The sequence below is a fragment of the Talpa occidentalis genome, unplaced genomic scaffold, assembly GCF_014898055.3.
Source record: "Talpa occidentalis isolate TD23 unplaced genomic scaffold, MPIMG_talOcc4v2.1 talOcc4.5, whole genome shotgun sequence".
NCBI classification, from domain to species: domain Eukaryota; kingdom Metazoa; phylum Chordata; class Mammalia; order Eulipotyphla; family Talpidae; genus Talpa; species Talpa occidentalis.
Window position 1 is genome coordinate 1,575,786 of NW_023604861.1, and position 16,444 is coordinate 1,592,229.

At 57.3% G+C, this 16,444-nt stretch overlaps 1 protein-coding gene across 1 annotated transcript in view; it reads right to left on the bottom strand.

The window, feature by feature from the left end:
- Positions 1-16,444, bottom strand: part of MYO16 (myosin XVI) — a 250,269-nt gene that overhangs the window by 50,829 nt on the left and 182,996 nt on the right. Inside the window, 5 exon segments of the mRNA XM_037528697.2 lie at positions 2,154-2,250; positions 11,140-11,345; positions 11,526-11,606; positions 13,783-13,958; positions 16,233-16,308. Coding sequence (XP_037384594.2) covers positions 2,154-2,250; positions 11,140-11,345; positions 11,526-11,606; positions 13,783-13,958; positions 16,233-16,308 — 636 coding nt within the window.

Here is a 16,444-nt window from a genome sequence, read left to right on the forward strand (position 1 = left end):
AATTTAGCTTGTCAGACAACAACTTAATTCAAACTGCTTGAATTTTTCCCACAAATGAAGTCATACCCAAACGCCCTATTTTTTAAAGAAAAAGCTCTCTGCTGAGATAGAAAACAGTCCTGGAAATGCGCTATGAAATTCTAGCAGATATTTTCTAGAACCTTCCATTCCTCTTTGGCCAATTCACAGAGATCGCTGTGACGCATCTTTAAAACATGTCCTTCCACTGGGCACACGCCAGGCCGTCACCTGGGGCTCCTCGCCAGCCACCACGGCATCCGACTTTCTCCACTTTTCCAAACATAATGGGCTGGCATGGGAGGGCGCTGGGGGGACGTCGGGCAGCGGTGCCAAGACTCGCCAGTCCCAGCCTGAAAAAGTGCATGATTTCTTGGGGAGGGAAAGGCTGGTGATGTGAGACCCACAGCTGGTCATTTCTTTTTTTCTATTTTTTTTTTTAAGATTTATTTATTTTTATACAAGAGCTGGGGTACAGGCCAGATGCACGGGAGGGTGAGAGGATTCACCAGAGCCAGAGCGGGGAGCAGAACAGGCAGACTGACGAAATACACTGCTGAGGGGAGCAGCGGGCGGCAGGAGAGGTCTGCGCGCCATGCGGGACCCTCGCTGGCGGCCGGGGATCGAACTGGCACTGCAGAGGCTGCGGGCAGCTTCGCCGCCCAGCTGTCAACCACTGGGCCACCAGGGGAGGCCCTGGTTATTTCTTAATTGACAGCAAAAAGGTTTTAGAGCAAAACCCACTCTATTTACGTAAAAGAATCTGCTGAGCCCCTTCCACTATGCAACGCAGACTGTACTCAAGGAGCAGCTATAAAGTTTAAAAACCACTTAAACCACAGGTGTAACGCGTGCAAGCATTTATCTTCTAAACCCAGATCCAGGCTAAAATTCCTTTTGATGATCGTCTCAAGAGAATCCCCTTGATATTATCACTGCCAGCTTTTTTATTGTAAATTATTCCAGATTTTAAGTGCCAAGGTGTCCGTGCATCCGTGCGGCAGCTCCAGCACGGTCTGGTTGATCCTTTAATCGACAAGGCCCCACTGGCCAGCGATGTACACGGATCCTCCCCGGTCAAGACACGAATCCCAGTATGCCCACACGCTGGACACCCTGACGCGCGCCCACAGCCAGTGCAGGAGACAAGCCACAGCTCTGCAGGGGTGTGTGACCTGGGAACACGCTGGAGATGAGGCGGCGGGCACTGGGGGACGTGGGGGAGCAGGGGGTTCTGTGAGCGAAGTCAGGCATGGTGGATTCTCCAGAGCCTCCAAAAACCATGTCTTAAAACTGCTGTCTAATCACCTTTGTGCAAGGACTGACAGCAGAGGCGGCCTCCCGGCCTCAGCCCTGCAGGCACTCTCCGAGGCCCGGCAGCACAGAATGACATCACTGCAGCCCCCCAGCACAGAATGACATCACTGCAGATGGTCCGAGCTTCCCCAGGCCTCCTCCTCCTCCCTCCCTTCCCCCCACGCAGGTAGACCCGCACCCAAGGGTGCCGTTACCAAACTGGCAGCCCCGTGCACAGGACACCACCAGGCAGTGGTCAGCTCGTGGCCTCTTCATGCACCAGTTGAACACATACCAGGACAACCAGGCCCTCGAGACTAGAAGCTGCACGGGCCTATGGCTGCAAGCGAAGCCCATCGTGGGCACAGGCTGCTGCCGGCTTCTGTGCTGGGATAGCGGCGTGAGGGCCCCGGGAAGACGCGGGTGGGTCAGGTGTGGTGGGCAGACCTAGCTGAGCCAGAGCCGGGCTCAGACATATGGCCTCGCCCCAGAGGGAGCAGGACTTGAGCGGCGTCTCTGACCACGTGAGGACGAGCAGAGCGGGTGAGCAGCCGCAGGAGAACAGGGGCCCGGACCCAGCTGACGACCCAAGGGCTCTCCAGGGGCGTCCGATTCGTGCCAAGGGAAGATGGACCTCACCAGTCTGCAAGGCCCGCCAGGGACGCAAGGGAAGAACAGGACTTGGGTCGGAGGCCCGGACCGCCGGCAGGAGGCCTCCCCACCCTTGGGAATAAGGGAGAGTGACTGTGCTGTGGGCCTCGTGTGGCCTTTGTGATAAACTGGGAACGAGGGAGCAAAGCAAACCTTAAACCCGCCCCGCGGTGGCTGCGGTCACTCACCTGCCAGCCTTGCAGCTTCCACTGCTGGAGGAGGAGCCGGCAGGTGTCCTCTGCTGAGGCCGTCTCGCCCGGGAGCGTGTCCGCCAGCGGCTTGTACCTGGGAAGGAGACGAGACGGCAGTGACGGGCCTGCCACGCCCGGGACCACGCGCCACGCGTGTCCTCGTTTCCCATCCTCAACTGACCCACGACGGCCCCGGCACCCCCGCCCCCATGCCGCTTGCAGGGCTGCGAGAGCGACTCGTCTTCCACGGACAGTGACGCCGCGGCCAGGCTAGGAGTGTTTCCCCTTCGCTGGAGCCGCCTGGAAGGGTGGGATCCACTCACCCAAAGAAGCCCGAGGACAGAGCCGGCGACTAGCTTGGAATGCGCTTAAAAATACCTCGAAGAAACCCCCGCCTTCTTTGCTGTCGCCGAGGACAAATCTAGACGCAGTTAGGACTAGAACAGGGAATGCGAAACACCCGCAAGTTTTACCTACGAGAGCGGCAGGGCGGCTGTCTCCATGCCAGGCACTGAGAATCTACTTCTAGATGGACATTTTCGGGGGAAAGTTCTGCTGAATATTAACTTCTACTCCCCACAAGAAATTCCTGCCACTACGATAGTTTCCTGTGGGTTTTGAAAAATGTCCTTCAAATTGACATCACTACTGAAAACCCACGTGACGTTTCTCTTTGCACTTGTGGTCTTTAATCTGACACGTAAGCACAACTGCCTGGGGAGGGGGCGGGCAGGAAGCGGGGGGCAAGGAGGAGGAGCGGGCAGAGCAGTGCAGAGCCGTGCCCGGCGGCACCCGGCCGCACTGTGCCTCCACGGCCCTGCTGACAGCCGCGGGCGCAAGGCCAAAAGTCAGTCACCGAAGTTTCATTACTGTCTTCTCCTGCCATGGCCTCCACAGTGGCTCCCCCCAGCCAGGGTCTTGTGGACGAGTTCTGTGCCCCCTCCGGGCACCTAGGGCGCAGCGACCTCAGGTGGCCCCCACCTGGCAAGGGGGTGCAGGCCCTGGCAGCCCCGCGGGCGTGCTTCCCCACTCACCCCTGCAGGGGCCCTGGGCCCGAGCGCCTGGCACACACGGGCAGCCTGGCGGAGAACACCGACTGAGAAAATGGACCTGCCTGGTGGCTTCCGGAAGCAAACACTTACTCCTCTCACATCCTCAGCGCTGTCACTGGACAGTCGCTGCAGGTCCCTCCTGGGCTGAGAACGGCCACTCTCCCCGGCCCAAGCAGACCCACAGTGGACACCAGCACAGCCCCTCCTTCTTCCGAGGGGCGTCTGCTCGTGCACCAGGCTCAGGGCCCAGGAGGTGGAGAGAGACAGGAGAGGACACCAGACACGGCCCTGTGCAGCCAGGGCGGGGACTCGACCCTCGTCTGAAGGCCGGAAGGCCGGTGGGGTCTGGGCACGGCAAGGGTGCGGGGTTTTCAAAGACATCAGGACAATCTCCTGCCAGCAGCACTGAGGTTGGCGTCACTGCTGTCCACTTCTCTGCCCGTCCGGGGCGGCTGCAGCAGCAGGGAGCCAGAAGCCAGGGCTGCCGCCGACCCCGGGAGCACCAGGCAGCCCCACCGCCTGCCGCCAGCCAGAGCGGCACGGAGACGTGGGCTCAAGCCGCCTTTTATTGGCTTACAATCGTCTCGTTCTGGAACTTCGTTAATTACACCCAGGAACTGAGCTGGCGTCGTCCAAGCACCTGGACGCAGGGCTAACAAGTGGGAACAGAACTCGCCCGGGAGGGAGCTTCCGTCCTCGCTTGGTGTTGCTCTCCTGACATCTGGGACGCCGCGGTTCTGACGTCCCGACGGGAGACAGGCGTCCCCTGAAGCTCGGGAGGCGCTCCACGTCCGCGCCGTCAGCCGCTGGGCCTCGGGACGCCCGTGTCCGTGGCGCGCTGTCCCGGCGCCGCCTGCACGAAGACAAGCCGTCCCGGGAACTTGGGGCTGAGACGGACGGTGACGGCGCCGGGGTGGCGGGGCACCCGTGTCCTGGGCAGCTCCCGCTCTCCTTGTCCCTCCAGCCCCGCTGGGGACGAGGCCGCGGCCCAGGGGCACCAGCACGCGCCCGGCTGGCAGAAGCAGCGCCACCTCCTGCAGCCCGGCCTCGTCGCCCGACATGAGGGGCGTGAGGGGCCCCAGGCTCGTCATTCAGGCTCACTCACTGCATCGGCCGACGCTGACCGGGCACAGACATGTGCCCAGGACGGACGCTCACACCTGGCGCTGACCATGGGCAGTGGGCGCTGGAGAAGGGGCCTCGGCAGGGCCGGGAGCAAGGGCAGTGCGGCAGCTGCGGAGCCTCCACTGTGGGCAAGCGTCGGGGGTGGGTGCGGGCTCCGCAGGGACAGGAGTCCAAGTTGAGGGACCGAGGGCACAGACGCCCTGGGCAGGGCGGAGCCAGCTGCTGGAGCAACGAGGGGGCCAGAGAGCCGAGCAGAGCTGGGGAAGGGGAAACAGGGGAGCAGGGGAGGGGCTTGAAAGGCGTCCCCTGTTGAGGGCAGCAGAGTTGGAGCCAAGGGGTGGGGGACTTCAGGGTTCAGGGTGATGGCTGAGGCCGGGCAGAGTCTCCTGGGCTGAAACAGACAGCATGGGGGTGTGAGCCCATGACCCCAGACACAGGATGCAACTAACACAAGCAGAATAGGCCTTGGGGTGTCGTCCTCCGAGGCAGGAGGCACCCACAAAGCTTCCAGGCGGCACCCACAGAGATGGACAACACCGACGTTTCCAGTCACGCGTCCCTCCGTGTTGGCTCCCAGAAGATGAGGGTGCAGGCCCTTCTGGACGCGCCCTCCGTGTGTCCTGGGCTGCTGGGTGCAGGCCCTGGCCCTGGCCGGCCTCCGGCCCCTCCGAGCTGCCCTGGTCGAGGCCCCGGCCAGGTGCTCCCTCCCTCCAAGGGGCTCTTCTGCGCCAGCGCTGAGTGGCGGCTGCGAAACAGCTGCCTAGCAACGGGCTGACCTACATCAGGGTACCGAGGACCAGGCGGAAGGCCCAGGTGGGCTGGAGAGAGGCGCTCGGTCTATTTCTGTTGCGGAGAGGGGGCGGGGCGGAGGCGCTGCAGAGGCGCTGCAGCCCCTGGTGCAGGAGCCAGAGGAGAGGAAGCCCCGAGTCACCTCCTCTGCACAAAGGCCACTGCGAGGCCCACAGTTCTGTCCCTTCTCGACGGGACCCTGCAGGCCTGTCCCGTCCCGCGGAGGGTCCTGTGCGGGGGACCAGTCTCCCTGGTCCCCTCGGGGGCCGAGGGAAGCGCGTGTCTCTGCCCATCCTGAGGGCGCCGCCCCCTGCAGGTCCTCCGCATCACACGCTGCCCCCTGCCCTGCCCTCGGTCTCCACCTGCCGTGGCCTCTGCCTTCAGCCCTCACTGCCACGGCCCAGCTGTCTCCATTGTCACGCCTCGAGCCACGGCCTCTTCCTGAGCATGGGCCGGAGGGCAGGGAGGGTGTTGGGTGTGTCTGGCGATGGCTCTTCAGCCTCCTGGTTATTCTGGCCTGGAATTCAGTTTAAGCTTATTTTCACAGCCGCCAGGACCCTCTCCTCAGTGCTCAGTGGATCCCCTCAGGACTCAGCGACAGGCGGGTCCTCCCATCACGCCACGAGGACTGCCCCGGCCTCTGCCCTGGTGCAGGCCGACCTTGCCATGCCTGCCGTCTCTGAGAGGGGGTGCCGGGGCGTCCCGGCTGCAGCACCCAGGAGCGGGGAACTGGAGAAGCAGGGGGGTGACATACCCCATACCCACAGTCCGCCTGCTGCTCTGGGGGGCCAGGGATGGCTTGGGGGTGCCCTGATGTCTGGGTGCACAATGCGACAGGGAGGGGGCCGAGGCCCTCAGAGCCTTGTAAAGTCCAGGTGCGATGGGACGCTGGTGCTTCCACTCCCCCGAATCCTCACTCGGCCCCAGAATGCACTTAAAGAAGCTCCGTGAAAAGTTCAGCTGCTGTTCGCAGTGGGGCAGGACGCGCGCCTGGGACCCGACACTTGCGTCTCCTCCGGTTTCTCTAACGAGTGTGGGGCGGGGTGACCGCAGACCCGAGCCCGCGTGCGGGAGCTGGGCGGACGCAGCTGACCGTGGCAGCCACGCGTCGTGAGGGACGCTGGGGAGACGGGGAGTCGAGCACAGCCCCCACGCCAGCCTCGTCCTCGAACTGCAAGTCTTCCGGGCACAGCTGGGTCCCCCCCTCAGCCCTGGCCTTTTTGGGGTGTTGAGTATCGTTTTGCTACTATTCTGGTAACACGCTGTTGTTCTCATGTCTTCAGTCAGATCTGTGGGGCATTTCTCTGCTAAGACCCTACACGCAGCAGCCACCTTGAGCCTCGCTGTCCCTGGCAGAGACCCTGAGGGGGGGCAGGAGCTGACTGGATGACTAAGGGGGCTCGGGGGTGCCCGCAAGGCTCTCGGAACGGCTGGTCAGCGCCAGGCATGTGGCCCCCTCTTTCCCCTCACCTGAGCACCAGGAGGGCCTGGTGGTTTCTGTGGCAGGAGCTCGTGGTCTTCGGCTCCAGCTGTGGAGGCGCCCACGGGCTGCCAGGTGCGGACGGCCCGGGAGCCTGGGTGTCCACGGCCGAACCGTCTCCCCGCAAAGCTCACAGACACGGTGTCTCCCCTCCTGGGCTCCTGAGGCCGCTCGCTCGTCCCAGCAGCAACAAAGCGCGTGAACTTCCCTCTGCCCGGGAAGCGGGTACCGCTGGGCAGCGGGAAATGAGATGGAGCGTCGGCTGAGAAGTCACACGACGGAGCTCTCCAGCTTAGAGCCGGCCTGACCTCACCGTCATTGTGCCACGCAGCAGCACCTCTTTGCTCACGAGCTAGAGGGCGGCGAGCCCAGGCCAGCGAGCCCCGGGGTGCAGTGCACACGCAGCCGCCCTCCTGGCAGCCTCCCCGGGCACGGCAGCAGCTCCACCCGCCTCTGCTCCGGACCCTCCTCTGCACAGGAAGCCGCGGTGTGCGGGACACTCACGGACTCAGGACCTGCCCCCCCGCGTGGCCACATGCTGGGCTGCGATAACGGAGGCAGGCAAAGGAGGGTCCCGCTGCCCTCTGACCCCCCAGGTCGGGCCTGGAAGGGAGCAGGGGGTGGCGAGAACCCGCCCTTCCTCCACGAGGGGCTGTCCCCCCCAGGCCCACAGGAGCAGTGCTGGGCCACAGCCGCGATGAGCAGGGGCCACAACAGCCTGTTTCTTTGAACCAAAAAGAACGTCTGCTCAAGCACCCCAGTCTCAGCGGGAGCCCCCCGCCCCGAGCCGGTGGCTGAAGTGGAGCCACCTCTTGGCTCAAGCTGCTTTGCTGCGTCCACAGTCTCTGAGCCAGGACACGAAGGCCGGCTCCTCTCCTGCCCACTCGAAATGGTCTTCAAGACCCAGCTCGACATCACCCACTCTGGGAAATCTTGGGGTTGCTGCCTGGTCTCGATCCTGCCCGCACCCGCCTCTTGTCACCACGCTGCGTCCGCCGGCTCCAGCCCCGGCCTTCCCAGCCCCCCGTCCCCCCCATACCCCCCCAGGGTCCACCGGCAGCTCTGGCTTCCAGACGCGGACCCTCCTCTTCTCACCCCCGCAGCATGGGCTCCGCTCAGGACCCGGCCCCACACCCAGCCCTGGCCGGAAGCTTCTCTTGTCTTCTAGTGCCTTCCATGGCTGAGGGCACCCGTGCCCACACTTTAACCCACACTGGGCCTTTCAAAACTATCTCCACTTCTCCCCGTTCCAAGTCCACGGTTATCACCACTAAGAAATGCCATTTCTACCCTCAAAATTCCTGTTTTTTCACATTTTCCCTCAGTCTATTCACATGGCCACCGGCACTAAAAGGGATGTTGACGGTGAAGACCAGAGGCACCGAAACTCTTGATTTTGAGCCTAATTCTGTAAATGTCCAGTATTGATTAGAGCAATATTTTTGGTAATGATGACTGTAAAGATTTCTGAGATACCGTGAGAAATGTGAGATTCTTTGGAAAAGTTATCCTCTTCTCCTTGCTCCTTATTAAATTTTGAGATACTGCAAGCATTGTTTATGACTCAGGGTTTCCCTGGTAAAGCACCAGTTGATCACCGATAAGAGAATGGAGGTTTCCGGCTGACTTTCTTTCTTTCTTTTTTTTAAATAAAGATTTATTTATTTATTTATACAAGCACTGGGTACAGTCAGAAGCGTGGGAGGGTGAGAGGATTCACCAGAGCCAGAGCGGGGAGCAGAGCAGGCAGAAGGACCGAAGTACACTGCTGAGGGGAGCAGCGGGCGGCAGGAGAGGTCTGCGCACCACGTGGGACCCTCCTCCAGTGGCCGGGGAGCAGCCGGGGATCGAACCGGCACTGCAGAGGCTGCGGGCAGCCTCGCAACCCAGCGCTCAACCGCTGCGCCACCGGGGAGGCCCCCGGCTAACTTTCAGATTCTTCTGTGGGCAAAGCAGGTGGCGCTTTTTTTCTTGAGTCAAAGCTTTCTTTCTTTCTTTCTTTTCTTTATTTGGTGGGGGGGAGGGAAGGAATGTTCACTAGTCTCCATACCCCTGCACATAAATATGCATTTCTGGCCGTTTTGGTCATAGACGCTTCCAAGCCATGCGTTCCCAAAGTAAGAGTGGAAAATGGAAAGTCATCAGCTTCCTGGGCCATTTCTAATGTGCTTAATTTTAGCTTCATTAAAACCCCATGCACATTCAAACAAATACAGTATTCGCCCCCACTTCCTACCCCGAACTCCGGCCTAGCATCATCACTTTATACAATACCAGCTGCTATGTGTTAATTTTTGCACACAGCTATAGGTCTGTGGAGTGAAAGTCGGTACACACAATCGGAATATCCGGCAGTAAAGCAGACCACTGTCCCAGCTATTAAAAACCATCTTAGAAAAATATAAGTTTTGAAATAATACTATCATTTTGGGATGCCCCCGATTAGAAGAACAGATTACAGGTACAGGAAGCATCCAACACAGAGCCCATCGAGCGGGAAACCAAAAAAAAAAAAGCCTCCTGTTTGCAGGCGAGATGGAGGAACAGTGACTAGCTGTGCCGCCCGGCCTCCAGCAGCTTGACTGGAGAACACGTGTGATAACGTGGTAGTTCTTAGGCCGCGGACCCCCGACATGAAGGCCGTGATCCCCAAGAGACAAGAAACAAATGAGGCAAGTCTGAAGACTGACCAGCTTGACTCTTTTAGGCGAGACCCAAAGAGGGGGTGCCCCTCCCTGAGTTGGGGAGATGAAGCTGGGGGAGAAGGGACGTCAAGGTAGCTTGAGTTCACAGAGCAATCAGAGAGAAAAGACCCCGGAGGTCTTCAGGGCCCCCCAAGTACCCAGCGGGACGCTGGCCAGGAATCTATCAGCTTCCCCTGGAAGAGAACACGCAGCATACGAGTGGGGGCCCCAGGGTGAGCCCCGAAAGGCAGAGTCTGTCCCGCCGGCCGGAGGGGAAGACCCCAGGGTCGTCCTGCACAAGGCGTGAGATAACCAGGAGGGAATTCTGCTTCCCCCATCGAAGCTTGAAAACAAACTCTCAAAGCAAACTACTTCCAAGCGACTCAAGTGTTTCCTAGGCCAATTCAAGAACATTCATAGAAATCCAAACGTATGTTCCACCTGAAAAATAAAATTCACGGTGCCTGTATCCAACCCCCACGGCCCGGCAGAGAAGGGGCCTGTGGTCTGCAATAAAGACAACGGTCAGTCCCGCCGGCCCAGAAACGGCAGCGATAGGGGAACTGCCAGGCTAACAGATATTTTCAAAAGATAAAATGCGTTGAAGACACGGAGGATTGTCAAAGCTCCCCACTGAATTGCTAGTGATGAAAACTTGCCAAAGCAAACACACCCGGATCAAGCGCAGGTGTGGGGGGTGCTCGCCCAGGGAGGAGAGGGGCGCCCAGAGGTGTGCTCCCCAAAGTCTCCTCAGTGCAGGAAGCGCTGTCCCCGGGGGCAGGGCTTGGGGGCCCCGGCTCTGCGCCTCTCCCCGCAGGCCCGCGAGCACCTCCTGAGCCTGCGCACATGGACGCCCCGCGCCGCTGAAGGGCGTCCCGCAGCAGACATCGCCCCCCACGTGGCTAAGGTGAGGATACGGAAGAATTTATCCCTCACTTCTGGCAACGTCTACAGCGCCCCTCTAAGATGGAGGCTCCGGCAGCCTCACGTGATTTTCACTAGTTCCTCGATCTCCGTGAACTTGACCAAAAGGCCCAGCAACCGCTACCCTTTTCCTCTAGAAAAACAAATACTATAAAAACCGAACACAGCATTTCAATCATATTTTAACGTTCTATCTTTTGTCCTAGACTATTTCCCACAAGTGATTAAAAGCCTTGGGCTGGCTGGTTTTGCTTTCCTCGGCAGCGTAGCCACGCGGTGTGCCGGCGGCCGGCGCGTGACCGTCTTAGACTTTCTGTCGTCGGAGGCGGGTCAGCTCTAACGGGGCAGTAGCTTTCACCGTAACTGCTACGTGGACGTCAGTACTGTTATTTTTAAGCCTTGTCCTTTGGCACAGCGCTACCCGACGCTTTCTGGTGTTCTTTCCCCCACACTTTCAGTCTTGGGTTGTCCAGAGAGACATTCTCTGGTTACGCTGGTGGCGTGGCCAGCAGGACACAACCGTGCTGGGCTGGGTTCGGTCACGAGGGCAGCCCGCCAAGCCCTTATCTCACAGATCGAAAGAGGAAATGTTCTTTAAAAAAGAACCTTTTATGCTCTTCTCTTATGTGCTGTTATACTATAAATTAGTTATAGCAGTTGTATCACAAATAAACATACTACTTAATATAACATGTGACTTATAAACATAGTCCTGCAGAGCCACACGTTCAAGGGGCTGGAGCAGTCCCCAGGCACCGCCTGGAGGGCAGCGAAGCGGCTGGTCACGCAGCTGTGTGGTCCTCTCACTGCGCGGGGCACCCGGCTGGCTCCAGGGAGCAGAACCCAACAGCAACAGCCGCGAGGGTGAAGGCAGAGGAGACCCTGCAGCGGCGTCACAGCCACACGAGACCCTCAGGGACAGGCTTTACCTGGACAGGAAGTCGGAGAAGGACAGGCGGACGGGGTACCCGTATCGGACGGTCTTCACCATGTCCAGCACCCTGACATACTGCAGCTGAGCAGACACGTAGAAGTTGTCAAAGGCATCCGGCCGCTTTGAGCTGTTGGGCTTGATGCAGTGGACAAAGTGGGGTGTGCACCCCTGCAGCCTCCCGGCGAGCTCCTCCAGCGACCTCTGGGGAGAGAGAAACCGGGTGACGCCTCGGAGAAGACGGCAGACGCCGTGTTGGTTCTCACACACCCGCGCCCGCTGCGGCGGCGCCCTGCAGGCTGCCCGAATGGGACCGGGTCCACGTTTACCCCCCTCTAGTTAAGATGCCCGCATCCACGTGCCGGAAGCCGCGCCCGCACTGACCCTGAGCTGCGAGCCGATGGTGGCCGGACCGCCCCACTGCAGTCTCTGGAGAAACGCGGACGTTCCTTTCTTTCTTAATAACTGCAGTGGAAGTGGAGAAAGGAAGGTGACAACCCTGTTTCACTGAATTCCCCTTTAGAAGAGAAACGGACCCCCCACCCCGTGCCACTCCCGGCAGACACAGATTTCAAACCAGCCATGAACGTGGCCCCCGTGGTTCTGTTCCGCACCGTAGCTGGGGACGTGGACAGTGACAGCCTCCTGCCAGGCTGCCACGCCCGGGGCACTGTGGGGACACAGGTCCCATCCCTGCACCCCTTTTAAACTTGAGAACACCCCTGGGCCCTGCCTCTCCCGGTGGCGCAGGAGCTGCCATGGCGGCCCCATGGCTGGCGGCCGACGCGTGTCGCGGCACGCACGGGCCTCCCGCCGGCTCTGGCGGCTGAGTGAGGCTGCAGAGGTCGCATGTTTTAAGAATCATCGGTTTATTCCTCTGAGTCTAACCAGCATCAGCTTCTCACCTGATCGGCTCCTTCCCTTCCTGTTCTTCTTTATTATAAACTACTAAGAGGGGTTAGTAAGTTACTGTCTGTGGAAAATGACAACAGATGGTGTTTTCCGCAATAAGCAATTATATACAGCTCTTAAAAGAAAAAAAAATGGTGCGTATCAAAGGAAAAATGACAATGGAAAGCAAAGGAGACAGTCGGAGCTGGCGGTGAGTGAGGCGGGACGGGCAGAGCCAGTGAGTGAATCACACCCCACGTGGGCTGACGCCCCACCGCGGCCCACCACGCCCCGCAGCTGTGACCGACACACGCACGGATCCAAGATCATTTGTCTTGAGGTAAAACGGTCTTCACAGGGAAAACATCCTGCTATCACGTTCTTGTCAACGTGGTGCCGCTGCTGCTGTGGCCGTCGCTCATTTTCCTCCATCAAGATGAGCTGTCAGCAGGAGTGATGCATCGGAGCTGACAGGGCACGTCAGAGGAAGCAGCTGGCCCGAGATCCACCTGTCTTGTGCACACACAAGTGGAATCGAGAGCTGGCTCGAGTGCGGGAGGAGCCCAGTCCCGCCGGCCACAGGGGAGGGCAGGGCTGGCAGGCCGGAGGGCGGACCCTTAGGGAAGACGTGGTAAATAAATCGCCAGCCGTGGGAACGGAGCACGCAGTTTCCTTTCTGGCTGGAGGAAATGGGTGCGGATTCTCCCTCGTTGGCTGTCCTCTGGGGAGCAGACTAATGGCATCTCTGCTTGGTAATGTTTAATAATTAAGTTAAAAATTACAGTTTAGAGGTGTGTGCTGGTTTCTAACTTTTGAATTCCAGGATGATTGAGACAGGCCTGGCCAGAGGCTCAGAGAGAGCCCCAGGAACGGTGCTTCCTCGCACAGGCTAGCTTTTGGTCTGTTTAATGTAAAAGATGCCATTTTGTATGTGGTGAGATTGAATTCCCATAATCATCTAGCTCTGGAGCAATCCTATCAACACGCACACGCACACGCACACGCACACGCACACACCCCTAATACACTGCACGCACCTGCGCTCTCCTAGCAGAGCTGACTTTCATTACGCTTTTATTTTAATTGGTGAGCTGAAACGCACACCAGCAAACTCCGGCTCCTGAATTTGCCCTGGACCCCGCCCCACCCCATCTCTCGGTGGCCACGGCTTTGGCAGAAGCAAAGCAAACTGGGCTCCGGGCAGAGACTGGCTTCAACTCAGGCCTTCCCAGGCGTTTCCTATCACTCGAAGAGGACTCCCTGGAGTTTTTTCAGTTCTAATTTACAATCAGAAGCTTGAGGTTTTAATTAGAACCACGCTTTGTGGGACAAACACACATCAAAAGGAAATAACATGAAAATAAGTTAGAAAGAACAAAATATGATGTGAAAACTTCTAGGACCTGGAAAACCATGACGTCAATAAGAGAAACTGCAGTTTATTGTTTAGACACCTACAGCTTCGGAGAGACTAATGTCAGCTGAATATCGTGGCTAAGTTTATTCCCTCTAAGCTACTGTCTCTGAAGTTACTTCTCATTCATCAGAGAGACGGTCGCGGAGGAGAAACTGAGGCAGGTGTCGTGCGGTCACAGAGGGCAGGGAGGAGCACGGGTTTACAACACCACAGGATTAAAATAGCCATTCATTCCGTGTGTATTCAGAATTCTGCTTTTTCCTTAAATAAAAGCAGCAGCAAATACGCTAAGCAAAGCTAAAAATCCCAAATAAGAATCAGAGGATCTCCCACCTTATTAAATTCTAGATAATTCCTGTTTTCTCCGATAACTGAAGGAGCTGTCATTCTCTTGCTGAGCAGGCCGGGCTTCTGTCCTCTGAATTTAAAGGCAGGAGCAGAAGACACGAGGGATCCTGTTTGTGACAGTTTTGACTGGAACAAGTGATTGATGACGACGTTGTCACTGGCTAAGAAAGAAAGAAGCGACTATTTGAAGCGGCATTAAAACCACGAGCAGGAAGCCCGCTCCTCGGGCAAGGCTGTGAACCCCCAGCACCCCCAGGCGCCTCCCTCCCCTTCAGCCTGGCTCACTCCCCGAATTTACGGCCTGTCCTGACCTTCCTGCCCTGGGCCGGGGTCCTCCTCCCTGTGTCCAGGGTTTCCCAGGCATGGCGCAGTACAAGGCACCTGCAGCTGCCCCCCGTCCCCAGCCAGGAGCCCCGTGATGGTCTGAGGCTTGGGTTATATCCTGCGAGCACAGCACTTAGCAAAGCACCCGGGGACAGAATTTACTGTATGTGCACTATACTGCGTGCAAGAAATAACTCTTCACGGCCTCAAAACATTCCACAGGTTTATAAATGACCTTCGCCACCACGCATCTTCTGTTTATAGGGGAGCATGCGCGGGGAACTGTGGCCCATGGGTCAGATTCACCCACTGCCTGTTTTTGTAAATAAAGTTGTTTTTTTTTTAAAAGATTTATTTTTATTTATAAAAATTTATTTTTATTTATTTATTTATACAAGCACTGGGCACAGTCAGAAGCGCGGGAGGGTGAGAGAATTCACCAGAGCCAGAGCGGGGAGCAGAGCAGGCAGAAGGACCGAAGGACACTGCTGAGGGGAGCAGCGGGCGGCAGGAGAGGTCTGCGCGCCATGTGGGACCCTCCTCCGGTGGCCGGGGAGCAGCCGGGGATCGAACCGGCGCTGCAGAGGTTGCGGGCAGCTACGCAACCTGGTGCTCAACCGCTGCACCACCAGGGAGGCCCTGTAAATAAAGTTTTATTGGGGCCCAGCACATCCACGTGCCTCATCCGCGGCTGCTTTCTCATCCGAACAGCAGAGTGGACAGTTGCTACAGAGACTGTGCAATAGAGACGTATGTCCAGGCCCTTCCTGGAAAACGGCAGCATGTGTAAGCGATAAGGTACGCTGGGGGCCCTGCTCTCTGGCTCAGATATATGCAGAGCGTAAAGGACTCGCAAGAGAACAAGACACGTGTGTTTTCTCTTGGAATGGGCTAGCGAGTGGACGCTTCACAACACAGGGCTCTGCAGCAGAACCGTCGTGTCACACCCTCATTTCAGGGACGCGGCCAGAGCCACGAAATAGAGGAAGAAGGAAAGGGTGTCACGTGGCTTTGGACGTGTGCCACAGCTGCTGGCGTGGGCACACTGCACTGGGCGTTCACGTGCTGAAGGCCCCAGGAACGCATGCCGGTGATGACCAGCAGGGCCGATTATTTAAATTCTCTCTCTTCAGGATCTTTTTCCAAGCCACGCTTTTATCACCAGTCTCAGCCTTTCAGAGATCGCCCACTCGCCAGAAGCTCTGGGAGGGTGGCAGAGCCAGTCCCCGTGGAAAACACTATATTGTAGCTCTGCTGCTGGGTTTACAGTAAATAAGGTCCTGGAGCCCAGAGTGATACAGATGTGTCATTTCCAGCTCGGGGCACCCAGCTCTTTCAGGAAGGCTATCACGCGCCTTTCCCGGGAAAGAGAAATGACTCCATCTCATCGACAGCAACTTAAAGCACAAAAGATGACACGTTATAATTCATTGAAAAGATTATCAGGAAAATGTGAATCACTGCAGAACGACTATTAAGAAAATAATTATTAGAGAAGACAGATAATGATGCCTTAGAGAGGACGCAGCTTTGCATGCTGCACGGGGTTACAGGCGTGTTATGCATCAAGGTGCTGCGGGTCTCCAAGCAGACGGAGCCCACATATTCATACTAATAAATGCATACGTGGACATGAGACATTGTAGATAAGATACTGGTGCAGGGAAATATAGTTTGTGTGCTCCTTCTACTGCTCAAATATTGTTCTTTACAATGTAAAGTAGATAAGAATAAAATAACACCCCTACGTGTCCCAGAGTCGTCTTAAGTCACAAAATTCACCCCGCTGTGTTCTAAATAACTTGGGGGTCAGATTCATCTTTATTAGTCTTCACTGAGGAGCATTTTTACATTCATATCTCGGAGGTGGCAACGGTGTTTTATGTTTCTATCTGCTAAGAGCTTAGTTAAGTCATGGTTTCTACTATAGTTCACCTTAAATTGCAACCAGTGTCTAGTGTGGCAAGAGTTCTTCCTTATGATTCTGGACATTTACAATGCAAATGATATTTCCGCGGTCCGTTAGCTGGTTGCGTATTTTATAGGACAATACTCAGAGTCAGGGAGGTGATAAATGGGTGGCTTTTTAACCTTAGGAGGGAGAAACTTACTTTTCATTACAAATAGAAGGTTCTGTGACAGGGAGTCTTTATTTTTTTCAATGGCTCCAATAATTTCATACGTCACCTGTGATGAAAGAAAGCAGCATAATTACTAAAGGTCACACACGACCATGAGAACAATTTCCTTTGAAGAGCAGCCTGGCTGGGGGGGTTAAGTCACTCACGGGAGGCGTGGAGGCGCCAGGCCCGCCTGCTCCACG